A 25005-nucleotide genomic window follows, 5' to 3' on the forward strand; every position below is an offset into this window, starting at 1 on the left:
TAGGTCACAGATGCAGCTCAGCTCTGGCCTTGATGTGGCTGTGGCGTAGGTCAGAAGCTATAGCTCTAATTCCACCCCTAGCCTGGGAAACTCTATATGCTGAGGGTGCAGTCTTAAAAAAAAAAAAGAAAAGAAAAGAAAAGAAAAGAAAAGAAAAAAAAAAGAAGAATTTACTGCAAAGCAACTGAATATATATGTTTTCCTTTAGCTGGACAAAATTTAAGCACTATTTCACAGAAAATAACAAATTACAAGTTATAACATATATATGTTATGGTCTGATTGCTTAAAATAGGCATTTCTGAATAGAAGAGAAAACAGAATGGGAATACAGATGTGGACAAAATTCAAATTTAATGTATTTGAAATGTAAAGTAAAAATATAATACACCTGGATAGAGTCATGCACATTGCATGGGGAACTTTTTGGCCTATGGAAATCTTTAGCGTGTTTTCTAAATCCATTTTTAAAAAGACAGAAAAGGTGGAGATAATATTTTCATATCTTAAAAAAACTAATGTGTTGCTTTTTCTTATTCTAATGAATAAAGTAAATATTTATAAAGAATTAATTAGCTCTTTATGTACTGCCTATGCTTAATTTCGGACATTTTTATTACTTCAGTCATTGGACACCATTCTCAAAGGAGTTACTTTAATTGTTTTCATTCTTGGACATATGTCTTTTCATTAGATGTAAATGTTTGAAATAGGAGTATTTATTTTTAAGCATTGCAGTTTAGAATAATAGAAACAATATGGGATTAGGGTCAAAAAACTTGGGTTCAATTCTTAAAACTAATTTAACAGGAGACCTTGAATTCAATGTAATGTTTTTGTCTTATTTCCTCTTTTGTACAGTAGAGGGAAGAATACATGTTTAACTGTGTTGTTTTGAGGATGAAATGAGATAATGTATTTGAAAAAACACAAAGTATTCTTTATATACTTTATTATTACATTCAGGAAATAACCCTGCATAAATTATGTAGTATGAGTGATCTTTTTTTTTTTTTAAAGAAACTCAAGATAAATACACACATTATTAATGTGTGGGTCATAGAGCCAATTTCTTTCTTTGCTCAACCATAACTTGATTGACCTAAACACTTCACCAGCGATCTACGAAGTTGGAAAGGTTACAGTAAACTTTCAATGCTTACCACATTTTTTGTAGTTCTCTAACAAGGTTAACAGTCCAACTCTTCGTGCACTCCAAACCGGGCAATTACAAATAACTTTTCAATATACAAGCGTTAGTTGCGTATTTGTTTACATATGCATTACGTTTTAAGCTATAGAATGATGACTTAAGGCTCTTTAAAACTTAATCAGCGCTAAGGCACTGCCAGGCATTGATCCATGGCCACCGTACTTTGGTCTTTCATTAAAATGATGTTGGTGGCTCAACATTACGTCAAGTTGCACCTTCGATAATAATTCTGTATCAGAAGAGCCTGTTTTTTTGTTTTTGGTTTTTTTGCACCCTTTGAACAAGGCTCTGGGAATCTACCCGGCCCAACAGAAAAGGGTTAAAGAAGTCCAGCAGAGGGAAGTAGTGCGGAGTGAGTAGTGAGTAAGTGTGTGGGTGTGAGCGCACAGGACAGAGGCATCGAGTTGCGGAGCGGACTCACAAGTTCCAAAGGCTATCGTGTCCGTGTCAGACGGCCCTTAGGGGGGCCGAAGGGGCACGGCCTGCACAGAGTGGGCAGCGCCCTGCGGATCTGGGGGGTTGGGTTGGAGGGAGAGGGGTCTCGCGAGGGTTTCAGGGCGTGGCTGGGGGGGCGAGCGGCGAGTGTGCGCGGGTGTGCGCGCGAGAGAGGGCGAGTGTGAGCGCGGCGAGTGTGAGCGCGGCGAGTGTGCGGCCGCGTCGCCATTCCCCGTGACGTCAGAGTGTATTGTTGTGAGCGGGGCCGAGCGGAGCATCCCCGGAGCTGTCACCGCGGCGGCCGCGGCGGCGGCGGCGCAGCGCGAGCCCCGCACGAGCGAGCCCGGCCGGCGCCGCCCCCGCCCCGTCCCTGGCCCTGCCGCCGCCGCCGCCGCCGCCCCCGCCCCCGGCCCGCCCGCCGCGCGCCGCCGCCGCCCGCGCGCCTCCACCCCCGACTCACCCCCCTCGCTCCATCCCTCCCACCCGCCGCCGCCGCCCGCGCGCCTCCCCCCGCGGAGCGAGTGCGGGTCACCGGGTCACTGGGTCATTGTCTCCACGCCCGAACCCCGAGCACCCCGTGGAATCCCCCACGTCATCATCAGAACCATCAATGAGATGCAAACATGAAAGACAAGAGGAAGAAGAAGGACCGCACCTGGGCCGAGGCTGCCCGCCTGGTACGTACCGCCCCCCTCCCGCCGCCCGCGCGTCCCACCGGCCCCGCCGCTCGCTCCGCGCCGGCCCGCGGCGGCGAAGACGGCCACTTCCAGCCCGAGCCGCCGCCCGCTTGCCGGGCTCCTGCTCTTTGTTATTCTGCGGGAGTGGGCTCGCCTGGGGGCCCCTCTGTGTGTGTGTGTGTGTGTGTGTGTGTGTGTATGTGTGTGTGTGTGTGTGCGTGCGCGCGCTGAGGGGCGCAGCGATTATCTCGGGGAACCCGGCGCCCGCCGCGCCCGGGACCGCCCGGGACACTTCTCCCGGTACTTCGCTCCCGGGGCTCGGCTGTGCCTCCTCCACGGGTGAATTTCCGAGCGCTCGGCCCCGCTCCACTTCCCTCCCTGCTGCTCCGGAGACCTTTGTGTGGCAATTACCACTCCCTCCTGGCCCCTCCACCCCCCGGAATTTCATCAATAACTCTCTGTGCACGGTCTCTGTGTATGTTCAGCGTTTGTGAGTTCATACATTTTACACGTGCATGCACGGTGTGTCCGATCCGGACTTGTGGGGCGTGTGCATGTGGGCTCGGTCGTTGCGTGTCTGTGTGCCGTGTCGTGTGCATTATGTATGCACACTGATACGTGCATGTTTTGTGCGGATCAAGTTCGTCGGTGTCTGTAGGTATTGTGCTCTGCCCGGTGTTTGTGTGTACATTCTATGCACGTGTGTGCAATTTGTGAGTGTGTGTGCCGAGGTGTGTGTGTTTGGTGAAGTTGGGTCAGTGTCATTTGTAGCGGGAGGGTATTAAGAGTGTACAGCTAGGTGTGTTTCACTGCTGGCTTCCTGGGCGGTGTTACTTGGCTGCTTTTCCTTTTCTTTAACCTTTCGGAGCTTACGTTTTAATCAGCGAAAGAATGTCTCTATAGAAATGCTGGTTGGCAGAGGGGCGTCGGCATCTTTGGATTGATGCATGTGTATGTGTGGGTTTTTCTCTCTTTTCTTTTTTCTTCATTTTCTTTTAAAGGACAGCTGTAAACGTTTTTTTTTTTTTTGTTTGTTTTTTTTAAGGATATTTCTGTACAGTGTGTCTCAGGGGAATGCAATTACATTTGGAGCTCAGCCTTTCAGGGTTTCGGCTGCATAAATTAAATATTTATTCACTAACTTAACTATCGGTTATAAATTGGCCAAAAGAAATTAGACTGCACGCAGCAGTAGGGGGAAAAGACCTCAGGGTATGTTATTGGGTTGACTTTGTAAAGATTGTTTTACTATAACTGGAGTCTTTTTTTTTTTTTTTTTTTTTTTTTAAGCTTTTAGGTAACTACATCATGTTCAAGGAGAACATTTGTCAAAAGTGATTATCTGAGTTTGGTTGAAGGGCCTTGCTGGTATGTCTCTGAATTCTGGCAAAAGGGTTTTAGATAATTGGCCCTATTGCCCTGCGAAGAAGTGACAAAAGTCCTTCCTAATTGTAGTCTAGTTATTGGTAGCGGAAGTGGCCAGGCCCCTTTACTTAATCTTTTAATTTGTAGTAGTGTATGTTATGATTTCTCCCCGTATCTGTGATTGTGTTAATCACTAAATCACTTACTCTCCGTGGATGAATGGGCAGGTGATAGTCATTTTCTAATGAACTGCATCTGGGAGAGGAAACTTATTTGTGAGGAATATGTGAAAAGTAGCAGTGAGTGTTAAGTAGATGCCAGATTGATGTTATCGCAGAGTTTTTGCTAGAGCTGAGTACATTACTTATTGTTTGCTCAGCCATTAATTCAGAATTGTGTGGGAGTGTGCAAGGCTTTCGAAAATCCATTATTCAGGTTCCTTGGAGTGGCAATCAAGTATTATTATAGAGCTTCAGTGTATGTATTTTAAACAAGTGAACAACGAGTTGATTTATAAATATTTTAAAATAGTGATTCATGAATTAGCTATGTCTGCCTGCAGCGAATTATTTAATAAATAACAGAATTCTGATGGAATTTAAAGCTAACCATTTGTATTTAATCAGTATACTATGCTATTCTTGAAAGTACTTGCTTTATTTGATCTGGTTATAATATATCTTGTATTGATAAATCTTGAACTACGTTCCTGAGTTACAGTGTTTTGTTAAAAGTTGCATTTTCCTCTTGCAAAGTTCATTGATGGGAAAAGACACTCTAGGAGTCATCAACACAAAAGAATTAATGATAGACCAGATGTCTCTGTTTTAACCAGACATATTGAACTAGTAGTTATAGTAATTTTTCAATTTGGTTCAAGTTATTTTTCCCCTGGTAGTTGTACAAATGTGTATGTATTCAGAGTGTGACAGTTGAAATAAAATACTGAATAAAATAGCCAGTGATTGTTACTGGAAATCTTTTCCAGAAATTTGCCATTTATAGTAGTGACTTATGATCATTCTTAACTTATTTTGTGAAAAAAGAGAAATGGTTCCCTTTGGGTAATAGTGACAGTTTTTCATGTTTTCTTTATGATTACATGAATGCATATAGACTCTCTTCTAAACTTGTGTGAAAAACATTATTACTCTTATAATTGATAGTATTAATTTAACTCAGTGAAAAAGGAATGCCTTTAAGAAAAATTTCAGTGATAGAAATACTGTTCTGTATTGTATACTGCCACTGCTGATTTTGCTGTGGTTGTTGTTAAGGAATTTTAGCCTTTTCTACATCTAATGTTAAATCGAATGTCTGCCTGATTTTACTGGAGACTAAGGATGGATGGAAAAAATACAGCTCAGTATGTGGTTCTTGCAATATATGAACTAAAGAGGGAGTATCCTAATTAAATTAAGAATAACCTTCCAATTGATGCAGCATATACTATGTTTTATATGTATCTATCTGAATCTCTTACTGGTTGTGTGTGTGTCTGTGTGTGTGATTATCTTGAACAAGAGGATATCAGGACAGAGGAAATGCAAAATATATTTTCTGAATTAAGACCAAAAGCTGATGTTTAAATGTAACTCTGTATTTATTTTTAAGAAAAATGCATATGGAAGAACAATTCTTTCTAGAGTAACCTAAGAACTTCCATTTGACAGCAGATTTTTTTTTTCCTTTGTGAGAAAAGTATATAGTCTCCAAATCTATAAACTCTGAGGCATAACTCCAGGGATTTTGTTTTAGATAGAGATGCAGCTATCAAGCTCTACCAATTTTCTCATAGAAGTATGTCATGTTTGTATGTGGTGAGGTTTATTTTAGGAAAGGAGGAATGATGGCATAATTCCCCTGTATTTTCAGGAATGTGGTGATTATTAACAGGCTGCCATTTTAAAATAGTAATGTAACACACACCCCCATTTTTTTTTCTTTCTGCCCTGCATCAGTTGCAGAAATTTCAATCTTCAACCTCCCTCCCCCTCGGCCTTCTGCATTGTGGTTGTTACTTAGTGCAGTGCCATTTAATATGGAGTCTGCTCCCAAACCAGATGCATTTTCATCTGTTTTATCTGCTCTTCTAAGGTTGTAGAGTCTCAGAGGATCTCACAATCACATGGAAATATCTTCTGTCTTAATATTTGTAGACCACAATAAGAATAAAAATCAAAACCATAACTCATGTTGAGCTGGGGCTTTGACTTTAATCCTTTTGACTTTTATCTCAAGTCTTCACTCTGTTACTATAAATACAGTTTAAACCATTGTGAAAGGATCTTCATGCTTCTTTGTAAAAAATGGGGATTTGACAGGACTTTGTTTTACTGCACTAAGGGGTTTCTTTGTTACTGGCTTAACATAGAACATACTGTTATTTATATATTTATTCTAGGTTAATTCTTTTTTTTTTTTTGACATGCAAAAATGTTGTTGCTTCCAGAAGTGCTTTTTGATAGTTTCATCACTTTGTTCTACAGGGAATGCTGCTGTTAGGATAATGGTTCAATGTATTAATTTGTTCCCTGAGTTTCCTTCTGTTTGTTTCGTTCCTTACAATCTTTGTTTAGTCTCACTGGCACCTGGAAATAAATCTTAACAATCTTCAATAGCTTTGTGCTTGGTAACATGCCTGATTTATTTGCTCGTAGTTTAGATACATTCACACAGATAATAAATATCAGTGGGGTTTTTTTGGTAGTTCAAGGTGACCTTTTGAAAAAAAATTTTAATGACAAATTTGCCTCATTGTTGGGAGAAAACAGGCGCAAACCCCTTTATGCCATAGCAGAGTTAACTGAAGGTTTTAAGTAAATTGAATTTTTGAAAATCATATTGTATTAAAAATTAAGTAGGGGGGTTTATTAATTAAAGTCTGTGTGAATCTTTTGCACAGTGAAGATTCTTTTGCATAATGCATTATATTCTAAATAAACTGCTAGGGTTTCTATCAAAGCTGAATGATAATGGTGGCTGTGAAATTAGAAAACAGTTCATAATTGTTAATTTGGTGGTTGCCTTGCCTTTTGTCTTTGTATTTTAGACATAAGTATCCTTTTTCAGGACGATGAACATGGGGGTGAAGGGGAGAGCATTGGTCCCTCTTTTGGTGCTTTCTTACTGAGCTAGTGGCACTCAGATTGGAGGTTATGACCAGACCATAGCAGTTGAGAACATTTTTGACTTGTGATTTGGGGTAAGCCCCAAAGGTGCACATGAGCATAACTGTGACCATGCTTACTGGTTTAGGAGCCTGGCTAATGTGTTGAGCAAATGGAGATTTATTTTCAATAGCTTACATTTCGGTTGGCTTGATTCAGCTGTTTTCTGTGATCCACACATAGCATCATCTTTTTATGTCTATATCTCATCATCTTTCTTTCAGATATGGAACCTAAATTTTCACTTTGCAATTTGAAATATGGAAAAACATTTAGCAAGCTCTATGCCTCTTGTGAAAAAAAGCATGAGTTTCAAGTTGGAAAAAAAAATGTGCTTGAAATAATGAGGAATGTGAACTTCGGCCTAGTCTATAGGTTTTTAATTTTTTATTTCTTGCTGACATGAAAGAGAATTTTAAGAATTGATTCTTTCTTAAGTTTTTCTCTTTTTGACAAATTCTTTGGTAGCAGAGGAGCTAATTGTAGCTTTTAGACTTGTAGAGTTATACCTGTAAAGGAATTTCACCACAGAAAAGCTAACTGATAAGGTAATTTAAATTTAATTTTTAATAATGTAATAGTTTTAACACTCAGTGAAATGCATTAGAAATGTGAAGTATAGTTCCCCAGATATTTTGAGGGCTACTACATAGCCTGTGGTTCAAGTGCTGGGGACGATACAATGAGATGTCCTTGAGGAGTGTAGAGTTCAGTGGAGGAGGCAAGAAAAACTGGAGGGTGACTGAGAAGATACTATCTGTGGGCATCATAGGACCAATCAAGAGGTGCCAGTTTACAGATTTACCAAAGGGAGCAGCTGTGCAGTGTGCAGTGATTGTGGAAGGCTTAATGGAATAGGTGAAATTTGGTTTGTCCTTGAAATGAGTAAGACTAAACAGGTGATGAGGGAATATTCTAAGAAGATGGTACTGCATGGGTGAAAGTGTAGGGTCAGGCAAGAGGATGGGTTCAGGGGACAATGAGCAGACCAGCCTAGAAATATCATAAGACTTGAGGAGGTGGGCACTGAAATAAAGTTGAACATTAAGTTATGACCCAATTGAAAATCATTTTAAGATGGTTGGACCTTTTAAATTGTAGCATGGGGCTCTTGGGATCAGGGGTAATAGAAACACACAGGACATGCACACTCACACACACAAACCAAAATGAATATTCATTATAGAGAGGGGACACCAGTAGTCTAGGAGTGTCTCTGAATGCTTGCATTACTTGGTAATTAAGTCTAAAACCAAATTTGATGTTAGAAAAATTTCATTTTAAATAACACAACTTTGTTCTGCCCCATAGACTTTGCCAACTGAGGAAAAGTAAACATCAGTAAGTACTATACTTTACATTTGTAGAAAACATACAGAGAGCTTTTATTTGCAAAAAAATACTCCCTTGAGATCAATAGGCAGCTAGGGTTATCTCAGTAACTCATTCCCCTAGTGTGCAGTTTAATGATGCTCTTCACCTTGCTTAAAAGGAGCAGGGCTGGCATAGATCTTTTTTAAAATTCTGTGCTGCCTTTCTAATTAATAATAATAATAATAATAGTAACAGTAATAATAGTAATAATAATAGCACAGGCATGTTAACTGATGTGAATGTCACTCATCTGTGGAGGTATGGAGAGGATCCAAGCGCACATCAGACTTATTCCCTGCCTTTCATTTCTCTCTTTTTTTAAGCATCGAAAGTTTGCACAGTCGTTATTGTTAATTTATAATTTAAAATCCCCTCTCCCCAACCTCAGGGTCTTCAGTAGCAGATCCTGGCTCCTTCCTGATAGGGCCAGGAGGAGGGGCTTTGGTATAGAAGGACTTTCCGCTATTTGCCAGCCCTGAGTGCCTTGATTGTTTGGCTTTTGTCCTCGCACAGTTGGTAGCTGTGGAAATCTAACCCTGACTGAAACTTTCCCTGAAGAGCCCTTGGGGAACAAATAGAAACATTATATGATTAGCCACATTGTTTTCATTATTAAACAAATCTACATAAAAGGGTAGCAATTAACAGCTTTATCTGCCTGAACTTAGACACCTACCTCTCCTCTGCCCTCAATATTCCCACTTGAAGTGGTAACAATTAACTGTTGCTGGTTTTAATGTCAGCAACTGACAATGGCTAAATTGGGAATAGGCACTTCTCCCAGTTGATTGACATATAGCCCTCTGACACATTCTTATGTAGTTTTAAGGCAAATTCATGCCCTGGGGTTAGAGCCAAAGGGCTTGTCAGAACATTGACTTTAATAGCTGAAATATATAACTTAAATGACATCCAAGACCTTAGCTTTGGTGGAACTTTTAGAACCTGAGAAATTCTCTAAGGCAGTGCAATTTATACTTAATGGACAGGCTTAGAACTTGAAAGATTTTTTTCTAAATATATAGATGTGTAATTTACTTTATGGTACAGTTATTTACCATGGGTTTATTTTGCTTGTCTTTGGCATAAATTTGTTCCATGAAAAACTAGATAATGATTTAAAGAATAATTTCACAATTGATATTTTTTGGCAAGTGTTCCAGTCTTCTTTACTTATCCAATAGTTGATTTCTGAATATATTATTTATGACTTAAAAAAGGGAATAGAATGGCCCCACTTCATCTTTTTCAGAAGACATATGGTATTTCCATGATTTTGTTAACTATCATGTATTGAAACCTATTTTAATAATTTCAAGGGATTAGAAATTGAGATTGGCTCTTTGGACTTGTTTTCCAGCTCAGTCATAGGAAGACATGTATGTTGAGGCTGTTGGTTACTGTTAGATTTTTCTTTTGTTTGTTTGTTTTAATGTCAAGAATAAATGACTACACATGTAATTTGTGCGTACATTGAACCTTGATTGACATGGTTGCAGTACTGTTAATTGAAAACTGGATTTGACTCTTGGTGGGTGACCAGTAGACAAATAGACACAACCAAGCCAAATCAGGAGAAGAAAGAATTTATTACTTGTAGCAAGTAAGGAGAAACCAGATATCTTTCCCAAAGCAGTGTCTCCCCGAACAGCAAAACTGGGGAACTTTTAAGATTAGGTCTTGAGCAGAGGAGAATTCTGTGTGGAATTGGGACAAAAGTCAACAGAGTCCAAGCTTTAGTTGATTGAAATTGGAAGGGTCATTGTCGTCATTCCATTTTCCACCTGGGTGGGGCCTTAGTTCCTGCAGAACTCAAAGTTTTATTATTATGTGTATCCCTTGAGGAACCAGGATCCTTCCCCAAGACTGTACTATTGTTTCTTGTCTGCTTCTCTTGCATCCCCTCCCTTGATCTTTAAGTATTAGATTTGTTTCAAGGGCAACCCTTGCAACCAGGCTTAGAGCACAAAATGGCTTAGGCCAAAATGGGTTCTTTTAGGTCCAGAAAGGCATTCCTGGTTCTTTCTCTGGGGGAACTGCTATCCTATCTGCTGGTGAAACTAAGTCACAATATGAACCATCAAGACTCTGTATGACTCCCCTCCCCCCCAACTGTACACACATAACACACATTCTCTAACTTTAGAAAGTATTTATAAGATCTTCCTTTATAATATCTTCAAAAGCTCGCAGTCGGAAATTGCCATTCCAAAACTCTGTTTAGTCTAATTTCCTATCCCTTTTAAGTCAGTTCTAGAAATTCAACTTAAACAGTGTTGAATTAAATTCTTCCATATTCTCTTTATTCTCTTTCAGTCACTCTTGCCCTTTCCTGCTTGCTTGAGGGTCTCCTCTCAGTTTCCCATTGAGTGCTAATATATCTCAGAATTCTGCTCCCTGCCCCCTTTCTATTCTCATTTTTCTCTTCCCCTCGGGCAGTCTCACCCAACTCAGTGGCAATTATCTCAGGATGAGGACTCTGGACTGGATCTTTGCCTTAGATTTCAGACTTTATACTAACAATTTCTGTTTATTTTTATGTGCTATGACTATTTCAATAGAGATTTATCCAGTTTGGTTAAATATGGTATACCTCACACACATGTGCCATGCATTTTGTGCATCCAAACAAAGAGGAAAGTAGAGCATTCCCGTCTGGAGGAGACTTAACTTCTATGAACCTAAGCACCTGGTATCTGTGGAGGGTGGTAAATTGTGTCTTCTAAATAGAGCTCACATTTAGCTCCTCTGCTCTTCATTCACTATATTTTACAGAGTTTGGACCTTCCAACTAATTTTGTTTCTGGTTTCTTTTCCAAATCTTACTTGGTGAATGAAGCTGTGTTTATCTTTCTAGAATAGATCTGAGCTTACTTACACTTTTATGGTTAAGTTAAGGTCCAACAGGTCATGGGATGCCCATTTCAATATCAGAAATTCCTTTTTTTTTTTTCTTTTTAAGTGGGTACATAATTGTTTTCCCTAATATGCAGAGTTTAGCATTCTATGTCCATTTTACATTACATTAGCCTTCCCATTTTGTAGCAATCTATACAACCTTAGATTTATTTTAAATGCTTGTAAAGGACAACAAAGTAGTTATTTTTAACATGAAATAGTTAAATTTATCAGCATATTTTAGCACCTGTGCTCAATTTTATTGCTTGTATCATACTCCCTCTTCTTTCTAAATTATCTCCTTTAACAGCTTCTTTTTTAAGTGAGGGTCTCTAGGTTCATAAACAGTCTTTGAATTTCTGAAATGTTTTTGTTTTTCCCCACCCCTTAAAAGTATTTCTCATTAATAAGCTTTTGTGTTTGAGTTAGAAACTCACATTAAATATTAAAAGAGTGAACAAACGGCCAAGTCTGCCTATTAGCCATACCCCGCTCCCCAAATCCTCCCTATCCTCATAATTCTAATCTGAATACAACCAAGATTGGGTGGACACAATGGTCAGTGGCAGCCTTTAGGAAGCAATGTCTCTCAAACATGTGGGTTATAGTTCAAAAGTCATTTTGTTTACAAAGGTCAGTACATTTTTCATTAAAAAAAATTGGAGAAACTTGATAGGAAAAAAAGAGATTGCATGTTCTCTCACCCTTGAGTGATAATTTAACTAGTTATAAAAGTCTTAGTTGACAGTTTTTTACCCTTAGTACTTTAGAAATATTTCTTCATTATGTTTTGCATCAGTGGTTGTTATACCTTGTCTGTGGTGAGTTTCATTGTTATTTTTTAAGAGGTAATATGCTTTTTTGTGTCTGAGAGTTGTTACATGGTCTCTTTATCCTTGAAGTTCTGAAGTTTTAATACTCTGTATTAAATATTTGTCTTCATCATACTTCGTACCTATGAAACTGACAACACTTATGACTTAAACTTATCCAGAAGCCAGATTGAGACTTGAACCCACAGTTTTGTTTGTGTGGGTGTGTATGTGTATGTGTGTGTGTATGTTTGTATGTATGTGTGTTTATTAGAATCATTCAGCTCGTGTCTGGACTTACTGAAGTTCAGGCTGTGTCTCAGCACAGAAGGAATTCAGCAAGAGACAAAGTGATAAGCAGGAAATAGATTTATTAAGATAGGATGCTTGTGAGAGATATAATCAGACAGACAAAGAAGCACTGCCCCGAGGATTAGGTGGGCTATATTTTTATAATCCATAGGAATTCGGAAAAGGAAAAGACTGCCTTCCTCTTTCTTGGAGTAGACATCAGGTTTACTTCATTAGCTCCTCTGGATCTGGTAAAGAGTGTATTTGACCCTAAGAGGTCAAACTAGGACTGTCATAATGCTTATTCAAATCAGCAGAAGGGTGGTAACATATGCTAAAATATGTTGAACCATCTCAGGTTTCTGTATGAAGGTCTCCTACTTTGGAATGTCTTCTTTCCCTTAAATTCCTGTCCTTGGTCCTAAGGAGCTTGAATGCAGGCTTCATTTTACCTTTCACTTAATGACCTCAGGCATCTCGTGCTTTTATTTATAGCTTTATAGTTAAGCAAGCCTGCTTCATTCTGATGGCTTTTTTGAGTGATTATTAACCTAACAGTGGTCTCCCTAACTTCCCTGGTTTCCCTCTCTAACTATGGTACCTACTGGCACTTCTACAGCTACCTGTATAACTATCCTACTAGAGTATACTTTTTTTTTTTTTTTTTTTTTTTTTAGGGCCACACCTTTGGTATATGGAAGTTCACAGGATAGGGGTCGAATCGGAGCTGCAGCTGCAGCTGCTGGCCACAGCCACAGCTAAGCCAAATCTCAGCCATGTAAGTCTCAGACTTACACCATAGCTTGTGGCAACGATGGATCCTTAACCCACTGAGCAAGGCCAGGGATCAAACCTGGATCCTCATGGATGCTAATTGGGTTCTTAAACTGCTAAGGCAAAGCAGAAAGCCCTAGAGAATTATTTTTTAGAGTATATTTTAATTGTGTTTTTATGCTTTAAAATTTTAATCATGTTGTGATATAGAACTTATTGTATCTTCACCACGCCATAAATTCTTTGAGTCTTCCAAGAGTTACCTTAGCATCTAATAGTTTAGCTTATAGGTTAGAAATGATTTAAAAGCCATGTGGAAAAGACATCCCAAATACATGGAGCAGGATACAATAATGAAATGTGCTGGCTTTATCAGTCAGAATTATGGATTGCAAGCAATAAAAAACAACTCTTGCTACCTTAAGTAGAAAATGCTATTTTTTTTTTGAGGCCATAAATTATAAAGTCATGTATATAATTGTCAGGGAGAATTTTAAAAAAAAGGCTAGGAAAATAAGCAGAGCTCATTAGAGGCTGGGCAGCAAAAACATGCACAATCCTGCTACAAGAGTTGGGATATGGCTTGGGCACTGCTACCACCACTGATGGTCACCACTGTGACTTAGTGCTGACGTAGGACACTGCTGTTGTTCCCAATGTATCATATGAATGTGTTACAGTTTGTATCACAGTTTGCTCTGTCTTTATATCCCAGGCTCAAGATTCAAGTTCATACACAGATGCATCTAATGCAGACTTTAGTTCCAAGATCTCTACCCTAGCTACTTGGGACTGATGAGAAGGAGTGTGTGGCCTCTTCAGTATTGTAGTAGGTACACAGTAGAGGCAACAAAGTTAAACCTGATACTCCGTCTCTTTCCTACCTCCTGCTCCCAGAAAGTCTGCTCCACCCTTCTCCTCTCAATGGAAGTGATCACCATCTGCACAGATGCTCAAACTGGACACTTCCTTGTCATCATTAATGTCTTTTTGTATTTTTCTTTCCTTTTTATCCAGTAGTCCCTGAGTTCTGCCAGTTTGATTTTCTTTCCTTCAAACCTTCAAACCCTTATCTTTACATGCTGTATTTATATCCATTTCTGCTGTAATTTACTCTGACTCAGGCAGTATATGGGTTAAGGAAAGAATGTAGATTAATGACAGGCCTAAAAGTCAGGGAGATTTATGTTTGAGTCACAGTTCTGCCACTTACTATGTGTTTGACCTTGGGCAAATTATTTCACATCTCTCAATTTTAGTTCAATTGCCTATTAAAGGGAATAATGACATTACAGAGTGTTTAGAATATTTAAATAAAATAATGCACATAAAGTACTTAGCAAAGTGTCTGACATTAGAAGGTGCCAGTTAATGTTAGTGTCTGGTAGTTCCCTTCTCATTAAGTTGCTGCAGTCACCTTATGAGTGGTTTCACTGACTCCAGACTTGCCTTCACTTAGAACTATTGTTCTTATTGAATCCATAGCCACTTCTTTAGAGGTAGAATTGGTTCATGGTGTCCCCTTCAGTCTGACTTAGTCCCTGGAGGAAACATGGCATTATTTTAAAATAGGTGATTAAGGAAAGTTAGAGCACAGTAAAAGAAAAGAACAAGGAATAGTGAGGCAAAGCAGGAAGATGTCATTATCCTTGAAGGGTCAAGAAGAGCATGGAGTGGTTACACAGTGATATGGACTCTGACTGTGGGAGAAGGGTGCCGGACAGAGACTGTGATGATAGGTAGTAGAACATAGCCACAGCAGCCCTCACCACTGCAAGGTGGAAAACATGGATATCAACATGCACTTTGACTCCTCTCTCCCTCCATCCACTGGTTTCCAGTTGGCATGACCTATTGGCTGAACCCATCCATAAGCCAGGAGACATGAGGAAATTCCTACATGTCAGCGTCCTGGGTCACAGAGATGGGTGGAGAAGGGGAAAAAGTGAATTTGGAGTGGCTAATGAATACATAAAATACCTCTTTTTTAAAAAACCTTTTCATAGCTTCTCATTTTTCTAAGAGTCTAGTCCCACTTGTTTGAAGATCTTCTTTGTCCATCTCCAGTTTCATTGCTTACTTTTCTTACCATTGGCATTCTAAACCCCAGTCATTTAAAAGTGCAGTTAGATTGTTGAACTAATCAGACTGTCCCATATTTTGTCTTGACTTTGTACATACTGTTCCTTCTCTCTGTAAAATTCTCTCTCCCTCCCCTTCTGTTTCTTTTTATCTGGTAAATTCCTATACTTTCTTCAGATTTCAGCTTCCCTTGAGAATTTTTTTATGTGTTCCCAAAGCACTTCATAGTTGGGACAGTATATTATAATTAGTTGTTTACATTCTTGTTTATAATTTTTTCCTGAGTGCCTCATGCACCACATCATGTTAAGATGGTGCTGATTATAGTCGAATAAAGTGAATGAGTCAAAGAATTTTTGGAGGAGCTGTTAGAGCTAAGTCTTTCAAAGTTTTCGGAAGATCTATAGAACTATAAAACTTAAAAGTCCTCTTGATTTATTTCTGTGTCATTACAGAATTGTCATTGTGCAATCTAGAGAAGGGATCAGATTTCCTGAGACTTAGACAACTGGTAGATTTTGAAAGTCTCTGTCCACTGTCAGCCCAGTAGCCCTTTTACATTACTTTGGAGTAATAATTTGATGAGATTAATAGCAATGAAAAATATTTTGTTCCTGCCATTAATATATTAGGTACCATGTGAATGAAATATGGACCATGACCTTTGGGAAATTAACGTAAAAAACCCTTAGGGCCCAAAAGATACTTTTTTGTAATTTTAAAATTGTACCGTGTATAGGAATACAGTAACCTAAAATTAATATTCTATGTTTAATTTTAATAAGGTACAGTGATGATCTATAAAGGCTTTCTATGACTTGCAAACCAAGAGAAGAATTATCTAGTACATTGATCACAGCACAGATTGGGAATTGCAAAGTAAATAATCTCCCTTATACGTGTAAGTAAAATATTTATAAGCCTGATGTCATAGCCTTTTGACAGTGTAGAAGAAATCTGATATAGTGATGCAATAGTCTTCATATACCAATTATCTTAAAATACTGCTATTACAAAGTAACTATTAATTAAAGTAACTACCGCTAAAGGAATTAATGGTAATGGCTAATAAGAGCTAATGCATATTGGATAGTCACATGCCTGATGCTACACTAACTTGCTATGTGCGTTGCATTGTTTAATCCTAGGAGCAAATGTAGAAGACACATTGTAATATTATCCAGTTTTTTAAATGAAGAAATTGAGATTTAGAGTGTCTGTTAAAGTTGAGTTTCTCTCAGTTTCAGGTGAAATAAATTTAGTGCAAGCTAGCCTAAGTAAAAAGGCTCACATAACAGAAGTCCAAGGGGTGGACCTCAGTTGTAAGCGGGTGTAGAAGTAGAGAATGACATCACAGTATTTGCTTTCTCTTCATCTTGGGGTTTTGTTTTTTTCTTGACTTAATACTGTAGACAGGTTCTGATGAATTCTCAGGCAAAATAAGATGGTCACTGGATCATCCTTAGAGGACCTGCATCCTCTAAGCTTAGCATACCAGTGTAAAAAGAATCACTTTCCCTCCACTCTCATTATTATTATTGTCATTATTTTAAATGCCTTCCCAGGGAAGTATTTGACCTCCTTGGCTTGTATGCTCCTCCCTTACCAACAGCATTGACTAGGATCAGGTAACATGATTGATTACTGCAGAAAGGTCCCATAGAGCAGAAGAAAATTACATAGAAGCACCAATATAAGGCAGATGGAAAGTATGCTGGGAAAACAAATTATAGATGCCATTGCCTTTACTTTTAGAGTAGGTGAATCAACTTGCTGAGCTACTAAGTAGTGGAGCAATGATTAAAATCCATGCCTGCCTAACTTCAAAGCTCTAGACCTTAGGTGTATTAAGTTTAGATACTTTCTTATTCATTCTTTCTGGTATTGTTTTTATGATATTTGTTTTGCATTTTCGAAATGTTAAAGCCAAGGCAGCCATTGCAAAGGTTCTGAAGATTTCCTTGGAGTGTTTTCTCTGAAACATAATTTCCTGATTTAGAGGCTGGAAGTTAACAATGGATGGTTTCTGTTCTGTTCTCCCTCACAGTCCAATTTCTTTAAATAGAGTTATATATGAGTGGTCTTTATATAATATTTATAACATAGTTTAGCACAATTCATGATCTGAATTCACAAAATCTATTATTATTCTGGATGAAGCTTCTAGGTACTTTCTGGATGCAAGTAAATATTTTTTATCCACTGTTTAAATGCCAAATTTTCTTCACAGGGTTGATCATGACCCTTAGAGAATACCAGGGTAGCGAAAGATAGTAAACTATTCTTTCCTGTGGTGGAAAGCCTCACTCATTTCTCTGAATATTGCGATAAGATCAGCATAAGATAATTACTCCTTATTTCATGTAGAATTCTATGGATGTCACAGTCTTTTTGCTGTCACTTCTTGTTTATTCATTTCTCTTTTCCTGGAGCTTAAATGAAACAAAGTTTGTGTGCTGTAGAAAAATTCTCTCTTTCAAAATATCGTATATCTCCTGTTCTCATCCTTTCTCTAGATTTTATATGTCTGTCTTGTCACTTTTAGATAATGCTATCTTCACAAAACAAGTTCCAGTAATGAAATAGGAGTAGTAGGACTATGAGCAGGAAAACAAACAAACAAACAAATTAAAATCAATGAGGAGGTACAGATAATTGCATTACCTTTTAATCTTCTAATGCCTTTTTTTTTTCTTTTTCCAGAATTCACTATTTAGTGAGCTCAGCTTCATAGTAGGAAATGCAAGATTCATGAAAGTTAAACATTTTTTTTTTCAGTTGTTAAAAGCTTCAGTGGAGAATGAGGCCCTTTTTAAATTACTCCAGTTTTCTCACTTCGTCTTTTCATAGTTTTTTGTCTCTTATTCTCTTGGTGCGAGGTGATAATCCTAGGTAGCTTTACAGAAAAAGAAACTCGAAGTCCATTAAAGGTGTCATCCAGAAAAATGAATGATGAAGACGCTGATAGGAGGACTTTAGTAAAGCTTAGTATTTTGTTATAATTTTTTTCTGTGTGTTTGGCATAAACATTTGATTCTTGAACACCATGATGGTTAGGGGCACAGACCATCTGCATGTTCCAAAATCTGTTTTAACTTAGAGTTGACACTCCCTACCTGTCATACCTCTGTATTTTTGGTTTACATATCAATAAATTCAACCAGCCATGTTTGAATCATGTAGTATTTATTATTATTTTTTTCTTTTTGGGGCCACACCTGCGGCATATGGAGGTTTCCAGGCTAGGAGTTGAATTGGAGCTGTAGCTGCTGGCCTATGCCACAGCAAAACCAGATCTCAGCCGCATCTGTGACTTATACCAAAGCTTGTGGCAACACTGGATCCTTAACCCACTGAACAAGGCCAGAGATTGACAAATCCTCATGGATACTAGTCGGATTCATCTCTGCTGAGCCACGTTGGGGATTCCGCATTTATTATTGAAACAAATCAGCTTGTAAGAGGACCCACACAGTCATGTTGTTCAAGTGTCAGCAGTTGTGTTGGATAGTCTACAGAGAGAGAGAAAAATTGTTTTCTGCTAAGATTTTTTTCTTCTTCACATCTCTTCTTTAACGAATGATTGACTAGGTATTTCATTACAGACTATAGGTTGGCACATACCTTTTGATTTATCCTCCTTAGGGCCGTGTGCTAGATGGCACTTTCTTTGCCTCTTAAAGTCAGGTATTACCAGGTGCGTGGTTGTGGTTTTGGTCCCTCTAGCCAGTGTTTGATTCACCTTTTTCTCTCTTGTCGGTCTTGATCACAGAAGCTGGTGACAAGATGGAATTTCAGTCATCTTGGTTCTTTATTGGACATAGAGATGTGAGTGAGAAATCAGTGTTTGTTTTAATCCGCTAAGATTTGGAAGTTTTTTTTTGTTTGTTTGATTTTTATACTGTTTTGTGTCTCTACCTGTCCTGACAGATACAGGCCTGATAGCACAATGGATGTTTTTGTTCCAGGCCACCTTTTCCTCTTTGTTTATGGGACACTAAATGCTTAATTACATGTTTAAGAGGTAAGTAAGGCAAACAAGGTTAAGTCTTTTTTTCTTATTCATTACATTAAATGGCTTCGTACCACCATCCTCTCCAGCAAAAATCCTTGATATTTTTAAATCAGAAAACAAGAGAGGATTTTCATTACAAGGAAAATCCTTTTATAGTCTTTCTTAGGCTAATTCTGTTTATGGTTTTTCCTGATAAAATCATTGCCTTTCTTTCCATCTGTTTGCTAAGGAGGAAAGTTTTCTAACCAGAAATAATAGAACAATTATGGTTAACAGGGAATTGAATTCCAAGATAGTTGAAGAGATAGTTAAAGGGCACCTGGACATTTTCAATGAGTTTAGGTTCCTAAGTCCAGACAAATTGTGTTTCATGTTGAAAAGGTATGGCCAGATTTCCACACCATTGAGAAGAGGAAAGCAGACACTGTAATAACACCTCCTTCTCTCTCTCTCTCTCTCTCTCTCTCTCTTTTTTTTTTTTTTTTTTTTTTTTCTTTTTTTTGGCCTAGAGGAGTACTGGTAGAAAGGAGCGCCCCCACTAAGGGATTATATTTCCCAGTCTGTCTCGGAGATTCCTGTCTCCATTTCCCTTCCATTGAGGGCTCGGTCACCCTCGGGCTGTTTCCCACCAGTTCCCACTCTTCTCTAGATACAGTACACACAAACTCCTGACAGCTGACAGACTCCCCATTGAGCCCTACCTTTTCATGGAAGAAAAAAATGTAGAAAACTTGCCTTGAAAGCCTGCAGACTTTCAGACCACAAGGAATGTGTTGACCATATGCATCTTAAACCAGGCGAACTATGTTGGTCCCGACCTTCAGCTCACCAGTATGCAGCCGTATCTGTGCCAGGCTCAAGAGCAAAAGCTCAAAACCAGATTTCCTAGAATTTTCTACCCGTCTTTGGCTCAAATGGAGGTGGAGTTGTTAATGCACAATCCCTTACGTGTCCAATTACATTTTTTATCATGGCTAAATTTATCTGCAGGGATGTTGATTTTCACAGTGAATTCCTTATCTTCAGAGTACTTTTGGCATTTATATGAGGGTGTAGCTACTTTGCTATAGTTTTTATAGGCAGGGCCATGACTGAATTGCTAGGGTCACAAAACAGACTTTGATCTCCTCGTTTTAATTCCCGATAACATAGAGATGGCACATTTTGTGTTTTTCTCCCCTTTGCACTAGGTTACCTACAGACTTTTCCAGTGTTTGTTCTCTCATAGGTCCTCCACACTTGATGGCAGCCCTAGTTATCTCTTAAAACCTGAATATCATGGTAGTTAGCAGAACTCTCAAAGCTTCTTCTGAAGATAGTTTCCACAGGGAGGAATTGATTCCTTGTGGACCTAGTGCCCACTGGCTTTAGTTGAGTGAATCCAGGAGAAAAACATCTGGCCTAATTTATCTTCAGGTGTAATTCAATAATGCTGAATGGCAACCTCTGGGGGAAATCTAAGTAAGACTTGATGTAAGCACTAATTTAGGGTTGGTTAATAGGTAATTCTTATTTGCATTTCCTTCAAAGGCATAGAGAGTTTGATCACAACAGAGCTTGTCATTTTTCTTCATTGTGACTTCTAAATGTGGCATTATTGTATAATGAGCTCCCCGCCTGGTTGTATGCAAAACTCAACTGGTAAAATCAGGGCTGAGGAAAGCTAGAAAGCAATAGGGACTATCTGATTTCATAAAGAATCTTTTGTTGGCAAAGGTAAGTCTTAATGTTCCATTGCCTCCTGAAAGAGACTCAGCCCATGCTTCATATCAACAAATATGGGCTGATTGAAACCAGTTCTGTTTGCTTTGTGCCCTGATAAATATGGCCTTCATTCCTCTAGCACATAGTTTAAGGAATAGGACCAGAAAGGGGAATTGGATGGAAAGTTGGAAAACTTGGCTAATATTACAGTGGGTAATACATCAAGTTGAATATTAAAGTAATTTCCCCAAGACTGTATTTAGTATACATGGTGATGCAGATACTTTAATTATGTCTTAATTACTTGAGTACAATAAATCTGCTGGGAGATCTTTGACTTGGTTTTTCGTATAAATAGTTATGGTAGATTTTTATGCCCAATTCTAATTAGAGACAGGAAAGCACATATCACATAAACCTTTTGGTTTATAGAAGGCCTGTAGGTTGTATTGCTAAAATATTGAGATACTTGCTTCATATTTTTAAAATGTTGGCCCTCTTTCAGAAGCCTGGGATTCAGAAATTCTGTTAACTATTATTCATCAAGTTGAGTTCTAGATAGAGACCTCTTACTGCTAGAATTATTTATAGGTTTGCCTGATGAATCCCTAGTTTAATATGATTGTTTAATTTTTCAACTGTTGTCTCTGGATGATCAAAGTGCATGTTTGACAAAGGGCTAACATACTGCATTTCCAACTTATTTTGTTAAGAATTTGGGTTGCCAATGATGAAGAAGTAAGTTTTAGTAATAACCACTTTTCTATTCATCTTCTAAATCAAAAATTAACACCAGGTTTAAAAAGAAAATCTATTTTGTGTGTTTTTCAGTATCCTGTGAAAGAGGGCTCTTTAATCGCTGCTTCTCTCTGTACAGAAGCCTCAGTTTCTGAGCCTGGCTGCTTCCACAGGACTAGGAACATGGCTTTCAGCATATCTCAGCATCTCATCACATGGCATTATTACCAGAAAGCCACTGTTACCTGCTTTCCTGAGTTTTAGTCTCATGTATCCTGGAGAAGGTCTCTCTTGTGTTCCCCCTGCACCCTCCGCCATCCCATTGCCTCAGCCTTAGAAGCTATTTCTTCAGTATCTACAGAAATAGGGTAGCCCCCATTCAAATGAAGGTATGAGAGGGTGTTTTTTAGAAGAAGAAAATAAAAAGTTGTGTCCACAGAAATTTAATACATCAATTCTTCCTTGCCTTTTTCTGGCGGTGATGGGGGCAGGGGGTGCTGTACCTGTGGCATACAAAAGTTCCTGCGCTAGGGAGTGAACCCACACCACAGCAGTAATAATGCTGGAACCTTAACCCTCTATGCCACCAGGGAACTCCTCCATTTATTCATGTTGTTTTCATTAATTAGGCAAGTTTTTCTTAAGTGCTTACCATGGGCCAGATAATTAGAAATAAAACAATGACCAAAAAGCAAAAAATATCATGATAATCATCACCATCACTGGGAGAGGGTAGGAAAGGGTCATTTCTATGTAGAATAAATTAGCATTTTGAGTGAATGTGAAAGAAGAGGGGGCTTAGTCTCTTTCCTTTTCAGTCATTTCTAAGTCAATTAGCTGTTTACCACCCTCCCCTCCTCAGCTCTAGTAAACCAGAAGATAAGTGTCTCCAGAGATGGTAATGACATGTTTTATTGTATTTCATTTTGGTGTGTGTGCTTGGTAAATATTTGTTAAATCAATGAATTATTGAGGAGGTGATGCTGTTGTCTAACTAGTCAGGAGAAAAGGGTTACTATTAACTGTGACAAAGCAAGCATCATTGTTTTTGTCATTCTTCAACATGTAAGTGGTCAGAATCAAATAATCCCATATAACAAAGTCATTTTCTACAATTATCTCAGGATACATTTTGCAACTAATTCCTTCTGGCAGCTACATCTGGATGCTGTGTCATTTCAGGCTAGTCTGTGAGCATAACACTGAAGAATTTTCCTGACTCAGATTGAATGATGAGTAATGTTTGCTTTGGAAAAAATTCAATATACCTGTCTTTTCTTTGCTCCACAATACTCTACAGTATAAGGTATATAGCTGTGCCTGTTGTTGTTTGAATGTTCATTTTTATTTTGTTTTGGAACTTATTTTCAAGTTGGTTATTAAGTATTATGTAATTTATGTAATATATGCATACAATATAAATTATATAATATAGACATATTAATATATAATTTAAAGATTATGGAATTAATTTGTGCTTCTAAATACAAAAATGATTTAAAACTATAGAATTTCCTCCTTCAGCTTTTGCTCTTCTATCACTCTCCGGGGTAATGATTATTAACTGTTTGAATATTTTTATATGGTGTGAATGTGTGTGTGACTGGGGTTTGTGGGTATATGTGTGTGGATGTCCTCATTGCTTTCTCCTGGATATCTTTCTGTATTTTCTTTCCAGTGGCTGTGTATTGTTTTGTGGTTTGTGTGTGCCTTCATATATTTAGCCCTCTTCCTCTTGGATTGTGTCTCTGTAAAAAAAAATTTCGAATGATGCTGTATTGAAAATGCAGGATTGAACTGAAGATTTCTGTAAGAAAAATACCTAAAGATGAAGTAGGGTCAACAAATGGGACCACTAATCATTTACATTTTAATAGTACTTCTAAATTACCCTCCAAGTAATTTTGCACTGTTTGCTACAAGGTAGCATTCTGTGGGGATAGCACATTGTGGTGGTGCAAACGTTGAGTCTGAGGGCATGAGTTTGAACCCTGGTTCTGGTTATTACTTGGGACCAGCCAGATATAAGCGAATTAATCTCTCTGCATCTCACCTCTCTCATCTACAAAAAAAAAGGTAATACGTACTTTGGTAGGTGATTATGAGAACTAAATGTGTTCACGTAAGCCAAGTTCTTATAAAAGTGCCTAGCCTGTTTTTTATTACAAAGTGCTTTCTAGCATTATGTATTACCTGCTGTTATTAACATGGGCTTCTTGTAAGGATTCCCAAGATAAAGAAATTTGAGGTCTCATCTGATTGCTGCCTCAGAATCAGAATTGTGGCTTTTGCTGTAGATGTCCATATGCACAAGTGTTTTGTCTCCCATATGTGGACAAAAATCCACATTAAGCTTTGTAATTTTCGTAGTATTTTCTTCCGCCATCCGCTAGCCTGCTTTTCAGAGTCATCCTATCTACCTGTAGTACTAAAATATAAACTCCAGGTTGTCATTAGGATATATAATCTCAATCATATTGGACCTTGGGTAATACTATCTACCTGGCTTATTTCACCTAATTAGTCTCAATTGTTATATTTTTATGCTGTTTTTAGATTTTTATGATTTCTACCATCAGCTTTATATGTTTGTTTGCTTTTGTCAAACTGTCATTGAAGATGCTGTCTCTTTCTACCCAGTGCCTCTGTATGAATTTACATGAGGCAGTTCTCTTAGTTTAGAAATAGGAAAACTTACCAGCTCTGACAAACCAGTGTTCCTTTCATTCAGCTAATAGGAGTTAACTGTTTGCCTCTGTATTTGAGCTGCCTTGGAATCAGTACCGTGTTTGTGGTCAGAGTCACAATAACGTTGTCATCTGGCATGGTTTCTCATTTTTGAAACATTTCACTGTATTTTCTTCTTTAAACTAATACATATTTTAAAAAGAAGATGTGATAAGGAAAATAATACAGAATGGGATAGGAAACAACAGAATATGAGCTTGATGATAAGATAGCGAAAAAAACCTACAGATAATGATCAAGTATGCTGCTGATAAACCTGGGGAAAATCACAGAGAACAGGGGGGTGATTGTCCAAGAATTTAACCACCTGGGTTTAAATCTTGGTGCCTCTACTTTGTTGCTCTGTGACTTTGGTAGAATCAAATTAACACCTCCGTGTCTTACTTCCCTCATCTGTCATCCATAAAACGGGCAGTCATAGTCCCTATATTTGATTAAGGTGGTTGTTTTGAGAATTAAGTGAGTTTATATGCTTGTTAGAATAATGCTTGATTCAAAGTAACTGTTGGGTATTCCCTATGGTTATTTTAAAAAGAGGAAAAATTTAAAAAAAAAAATCACAGGCTGTTGACCTTTATCTCAACTCTCAGTCAAATTCCAGAGTATATTAATAGTCAGAAATGGAAGTAGTGATCCCTGGAAGGTATTATGGATTCTCTAAGTTAATTCATGTCAAACTAAATTAATTTATTTTTGATAGGATTATTAG

At 38.3% G+C, this 25005-nt stretch overlaps 1 protein-coding gene across 1 annotated transcript in view; it reads left to right on the forward strand.

The window, feature by feature from the left end:
* Positions 2116-25005, forward strand: part of ASXL3 (additional sex combs like 3, transcriptional regulator) — a 184413-nt gene continuing 161523 nt past the window's right edge. The window contains 1 exon segment of the mRNA XM_021096220.1: positions 2116-2325. Within this exon segment, the coding sequence (XP_020951879.1) occupies positions 2272-2325 (54 nt within the window). The 5' untranslated portion in view covers positions 2116-2271.

The sequence above is a fragment of the Sus scrofa genome, chromosome 6, assembly GCF_000003025.6.
Source record: "Sus scrofa isolate TJ Tabasco breed Duroc chromosome 6, Sscrofa11.1, whole genome shotgun sequence".
NCBI classification, from domain to species: Eukaryota; Metazoa; Chordata; class Mammalia; order Artiodactyla; family Suidae; genus Sus; species Sus scrofa.